At 37.1% G+C, this 6,229-nt stretch overlaps 2 protein-coding genes across 2 annotated transcripts; both read left to right on the top strand.

Moving 5' to 3' along the window:
• Positions 1–4: 4 nt before the first annotated feature.
• On the top strand, positions 5–2,184 carry LOC130506127 (protein NRT1/ PTR FAMILY 5.15-like; the record flags this gene model as incomplete). Its single annotated transcript, XM_057000764.1, has 4 exons — positions 5–23; positions 94–311; positions 392–939; positions 1,278–2,184. Coding segments are annotated over 4 exons (1,593 nt in total), but the record flags the coding sequence as incomplete, so codon positions are not given.
• Positions 2,185–4,871: 2,687 nt separating this feature from the next.
• Positions 4,872–5,724, top strand: LOC130506126 (MICOS complex subunit MIC10-like). Its single transcript, XM_057000763.1, has 3 exons — positions 4,872–5,086; positions 5,179–5,333; positions 5,553–5,724. Exons 1-3 carry the CDS (start codon positions 4,966–4,968, stop codon positions 5,565–5,567), a joined length of 291 nt encoding a protein of 96 aa, XP_056856743.1. The 5' UTR covers positions 4,872–4,965; the 3' UTR covers positions 5,568–5,724.
• Positions 5,725–6,229: the final 505 nt, after the last annotated feature.

Below are 6,229 nucleotides of genomic sequence, written 5' to 3'. Positions count from 1 at the left end.
GAGATCCGCCTGGTTCATCATAGGTGAAGAATCTAACTCCGGTTTGTCTCTGTTTTCTTAGCTCATAAATACTCATTGAATCTTGCTTTTCAGGTGTTGAAGTTGCAGAGAGGTTCGCTTACTTTGGAATAGCTTGCAACTTGATAACTTACCTCACCGGACCTCTCGGACAATCGACGGCAACCGCCGCCGTCAACGTGAACACGTGGTCGGGAACCGCCTCCATGCTTCCTATTTTAGGAGCTTTTGTGGCAGACGCTTATCTTGGCCGTTACCGTACAATTCTTGCAGCGTCCCTCATCTACGTACTGGTTAGTACAAAATTAAAAAATAAAAAATAAACCGGTTTGGTTTCGGTACGAATTGAACCGGAATTGAAATTTTATTACAGGGACTAGGATTATTGACATTATCAGCTTCCTTGATCCCTACGGGAGAGTCAGAGCAGCGCATCAATGTTTCTGCTAAGCCCTCTTTCTCGGTGAACGTACTTTTCTTCTGCTCTCTTTATCTTGTCGCGATAGGACAGGGAGGACACAAGCCATGTGTTCAAGCGTTTGGCGCGGACCAGTTTGACTCGGGAGATACAAAGGAAGTGATCTCGAGAGGATCGTTCTTCAACTGGTGGTTCTTGAGTTTATCTGCTGGGATAAGTCTATCGATCATAGTGGTTGCGTACGTGCAAGATAACGTTAGCTGGCCGTTTGGGTTTGGGATCCCTTGCTTGTTCATGGTTATGGCTCTTGTTATGTTCTTGCTCGGGAGAAAATCTTACAGATACCCTAAGGGAAACCAAGAGGAGAGCAGTAACGCTTTTGCAAGAATCGGTAGAGTTTTCTTCGTGGCGTTTAAGAACCGGAAACTGAGTTTAACAGATTCGGGTTTAGGACAAGGTCTATTGGAGGATGGTCCGTCTGAGAAACATAGCGGTCGGCTCGAGTAAGTTGCTTACTCACCCTATTTTAGAAAGTTAAAAAAAAAATTACAAAAACTTTATTTTTAAAAAGAAAGAAATTTCATGTTTTCTAAGAATTTTATTAGTTAATAATGATAAATTGAAAAAATTCTAAAATTAATTATGCTTATTAAGAAAAATACTATTAGTATAAATTTTTATGTTTTTAATATAAGCAAAACACACAAAACATACATTTTCTTAGAAACAGAGGGAGAAAAATTGTAATTATTTTGATTTTGTTTAGCATTTGTTTGGTTTAATTTGAGTGTGAGTTTTTTTTTTTTTTTTGATAAATAGTTTCTTTATCTTGTGTGAAAAGTTTCCTAGCTAAAGCGATGATTGCAAGGGAAGACGGTGCAGAGCCATGTAGCGGTAGGGATGTGGAAGACGCGAAGGCGTTGGTGAGGCTTATTCCGATATGGATCACATCGGTGGTGAGCACGATTCCGTATGCTCAGTTCATGACATTCTTCACTAAGCAAGGTGTTACGGTGGACAGAAGAATCTTACCGGGTTTGGAAATCCCTGCGGCTTCTCTGCTGTCATTCATCGGTGTATCGATTCTCATCTCCGTCCCGTTCTACGAGCATGTGTTTCTACCGTTAGCTAGAATGATCACCAAAAAGCCTTTTGGGATCACAATGCTCCAGAGAATAGGAGTTGGAATGGTGCTTTCGAGCTTCAACATGGTGCTCGCTGCATTGGTGGAAACTAAACGGCTGAATATCGCTAGGGAACACGGGCTCGTGGACAAGCCGGACGTGACGGTTCCAATGTCCATATGGTGGTTTGCTCCTCAGTATTTGTTGCTCGGGATGATCGATGTGTTTTCTTTGGTGGGAACACAAGAGTTTTTCTATGACCAAGTCCCAACGGAGCTAAGGAGCATTGGTCTCTCGCTTTCTTTGAGTGCAATGGGTCTTTCGAGCTTCTTGAGTGGTTTGCTCATCACCGTGATTGATTGGGCTACCGGAAGAAACGGTGGAGAAAACTGGTTCAACACTAACCTGAACCGAGCCCATGTTGATTACTTTTACTTATTGCTGGCTGCTTTCACGGCCATTTCTTTCATTGCGTTCTTGTTCATCTCCAAGTTGTATGTGTATCGTCGAGTAGACCAAGTCTAAGAATTCACAAAAGAAGTTTTTTTTTGACATTCATATCATAGTTGTGGTTCTAACTTGTAAGTTTTAACGTCCTTATAAATCTGATTTGTGGTTCTAACTTGTAAGTTATAATGGGTTTATACTTTGATTTTTCTTTTGTGGTTTTGTTTGTGTTAATTACACATTTGGTTTGTGTGGTTTTTTTTTTTGCTAATGGTTATGTATATTTCTCACAAAAAAAAATGAAAGAAAAATCGACATTGTGTATAATGCCAATAAGTCTTTTCTTCCTTGAAAGAACAGCGGAAGAGCCAAAAGGAATATTTGATTTCGAGACTGCAGAGAACCAATCAGAATGATGAATGTATTTAAAAATTAATCATTACAAAAAAAAAAAGAAAATCATTACTCCACTTGGAGAAAGATCGGTCCAACTTTGTTTCTTGTCGGTAGGGATGTTAATATGGGTAAACCCAACCCGTTTAGACCCGCCCCATTTAACACCCATCTCATTTAGAACCCATATAAGTTTAGACCTATATAGGTTTAGACCTATTAGGGCCACCCATTTAGAACCCACGAAATTTACATGTACCCATTTAAACTCATTTAGACCCATTTAGATCAGAAATACAAATCAAGTTTTCCTATCAAAAAACACAAATCGAGTTTTCCCGCCAAAACTGTTAAATCGAGTTTTCCCGCCAAAACTGTTAAATCGAGTTTTCTCGCAAAACCTACAAAATTAAGTTTTTCCGTCAAAATCGTAAAATCGAGTTTTCCCACCAAAACCACAAATCGAGTTTTCCCGCCAAAACCACAAAATAGAATTTTCCCGCCAAAAACACAAATCGAGTTTTGGTATCAGAAACACTAACCGAATTTTCCCGCCAAAACTGTAAAATCGAATTTTCCCGCCAAAATCGAGTTTTCCCGCCAAAACCACAAAAATCGAATTTTCCCACCAAAATCGTAAAATCGAGTTTTCCCGCCAAAATCGTAAAATCGAGTTTTCCCGCAAAAATCACAAATCGAGTTTTCTCGCCAAAACCACAAAATCGAATTTCTCTGCCAAAACTGTAGAATCAAAAAATTTCCGTCAAAACATCAAAATCAAAAAATTTCCGCATAAACCACAAATCTAATTTTATGTTAAATTACAAAAAAAAAAAACATAAACGGGTTAAATGGGTCTCCATTTATTTTAGTGAAAACCCATTTAATAAATGGGTCTTAAAAGGGTTACCCATTTAAAACCCGACTAGCTAAATGGGTCTAAATGGGCATTTATTTTTTCTAAAACCCATTAAGAACCCGCGGGTTTGAACCCATTTTAACATCCCTACTTGTCGGGAACACGTATCTGCCAACTAGCACAAGGTTGAAGATATGGGGTCCAAGGCGGTGAACTCGTTAAGGTTCCGGATCCGATTCCTCTTGTGAACAACTGAGCTGTGCATGGACCACTAAGTCTTCGTCTCTCTAACTTCGGATTGAATGTTCTTTTCAGTAACATGGTCAAGAAAATCCAAATATTAGGGTTGGCCGTATACACACATGCAAAACAAAAAGATCGTATCTGTAGTCGACTACTATTCAAAGAAAAACACGACAGTTATTCCAAGTATATCCTTTAAATGAACGTTGAACCAATCACTAACGTCAAGTTGGCCTAGGGATGATGGAACTGCAGCTGTAACCAGGAGCGGATCTAGGACATGTATTAATCGGAGGTACCAAGATAAGGTTTGAGTTAGTCGGAGGCACTTTTATAAGATTGAGATAGTTCTAACATAAATGCTTAAAGAAAATCAAAAATTAGTAGGGGCACGTGACTCCGTTAGTCCTAATGTACGTTCGCCAATGGCTATAACTTCCATCACCCAGGTAAATTTGTAGTGGAGAAATTATTATAATTTTTGAGTTTTCGTTAAAGATGTGAAATCAATTTTTTTACACCAGAAAAAACGCTGAACCAGTAAAAATCGCTCGGTTTTCATCGATTTTTTCATTTGAAGATTATAAGCAATGAAAAAAAGCAATTTTACTTAGTAGAAAAATGCAATTTTACAGTTTGACAGAAAAACCATAATTTCGGTTTAACAAAAAATTATGATTTCACAGTTTTAGCAATAAAATATGATTTTCGGTTTTTATTAGAAAATAGTTTTTTTTTGTATCAACAAGAAAACATGGTTTATGATGAAAATATTATAATAATTATAATAGCTAATTAGCTAATTTTTATATTCTGCTAATGATATTTAGGTCTTTTGAAATTTTAGATGTATATGTAAAATATCCAAACTCTACATTTTTTTGCATCTCTAATATCTAAGGTAATCAGATATTATAAATTTTGCATATAGATATTGTATACAGATGCTGTTATAATAGTGTGTCCAAACGAACAATATCTGAGTATTACCATCCAAATGCAGCGTTTAGATACCAAAACGAGAATTGCCTAATTCATTTCACATCTAGTAGACATTTTAGCTAAACTTTTTTGCCTTAAAGATAATTGATATTACATATTTAGATCAATATATTAAACATCTGATTACTGGATAATTAAAATTATCATTATTAGTTCCACCTTGTATTCGTTGTTGTTCAACAATTCCACTTTTGTTATTTGAAATTCACTTACTTTAAAAATAAAAATAAAAAGAATTAAAATCAATGAAAACGATTCAGTCGCACACCAAAATAAATAAAAATGTTAAATCTATGCGGCCCAATACTGAATAAAAGAATCGGCCCATACCCTGGCCCGTGATTCTTCGCCTGGCACCCAAAACAAACTCTAGACATCGAGAAAAAGTGAAGAAGGAAAAGAACGAACTCTCTGAGAAACCAAATCGTAAAAAAAAAAAATAGAATCGAATTTGCGAAAAAATGGAGAAGAAGAAGAAAAGCAATGATGTCGACACCAAATGGGACGCGTGTCTCGATCTCACGGCTCGTCGCGTAGTCTACTCCTCCCTCGGCGGCGCGTTCGCCGGTCTTCTCTTCTTCAGTTCGGTTATTTTTTTACTCCACTTTTCCGATTCAGTTATGATTTTTTTAATTACGATGATTAATCAATTTCTCTTGTGTGTTTGGCATTAGGGAGTCCCGTGACGAGATGGGCGTCGATTGCGTTTGGTGCTGGACTCGGTATTGGATCTGCTTACACTGATTGTTCTCGCGTCTTTGATGCATCATCCTCTTCCGCTTTGGTAGCTCCCAAGAGTACAGAGACATCTTCCTCTTCTGTATCTCAGGTTAGTCCTAAGTATTAGTGATTAGGTAGATAATAATAAGAATCAAGAATCGAAGCTGAGAAACGAAGAAAAGTAGTCTTTGGTGTGTGTGTTTAAGAGTCCCTCTCAAAGCCTAAAGGATACCAAATGGTCAAGAGTTGTTACGTTTCTTTACAGTTTTGGGTGTGTTGAGTGTGTTTTTAAAAAAAAAAAAATACTAATTAGATTGATTGATTCCAGGTAGCGGAAGAGTAAAGGGAACGAGGAAGCTTTTGAGGATAAACCCAAACATTGATGGGTGTTTGATACAAGAGTTGTTACATTTCTTTTTTTTTTTTAATGAAATGATGTTGCAGGACATGGCTTTTTTATTTTAAGAGATAATATGCCATTGTTAAACCTTTGCTTTTCAGTGGTTTGTTACACACTGACTGAAGTCCAAAAAACATCTGACAGTTCTTTTCTTAAAGAAAGAAATTCAAAATCAGTAATTCATCCGGTTTGATTTGTTTGGCTCTACGGTTCTTTTACTCTGGCTCCTTGTCCACATAGTAGATAGCTTGATCGACATCTTTAGCTCCAGCAGTTTTATCCATGTTTCAGCTAATTAATAAGCATTTTTTTTTCTTTTGTCAACAATTAATAAGCATTCATCGTGGGTGTTTTCGTTCATGTTTCAGTATATGTGGCCATAAGTTTACAAGTGTAGCATTTTTTTTTGAACAACACAAGTGTAGCATATACTTAAGGAACAATGTACTTTCGTCAGAGTCCCCTATAATCTATAAGACTAGAACCCAATCAACGTCTTTTACAGATACAATGAGCTCGGCCTGTTCACACATCTCGGTGACGAGTAAGTAACTAAGTGTAAGAGTTTTAACGGCTCAAATTGGATCTCTCCTGTTCTAGTTTAA

This window comes from Raphanus sativus, unplaced genomic scaffold (genome assembly GCF_000801105.2).
Source record: "Raphanus sativus cultivar WK10039 unplaced genomic scaffold, ASM80110v3 Scaffold2902, whole genome shotgun sequence".
Classification (NCBI taxonomy): Eukaryota; Viridiplantae; Streptophyta; class Magnoliopsida; order Brassicales; family Brassicaceae; genus Raphanus; species Raphanus sativus.
Note: the sequence above shows the minus strand (reverse complement) of the source record. Positions and strands in the feature narration are given on the sequence as shown.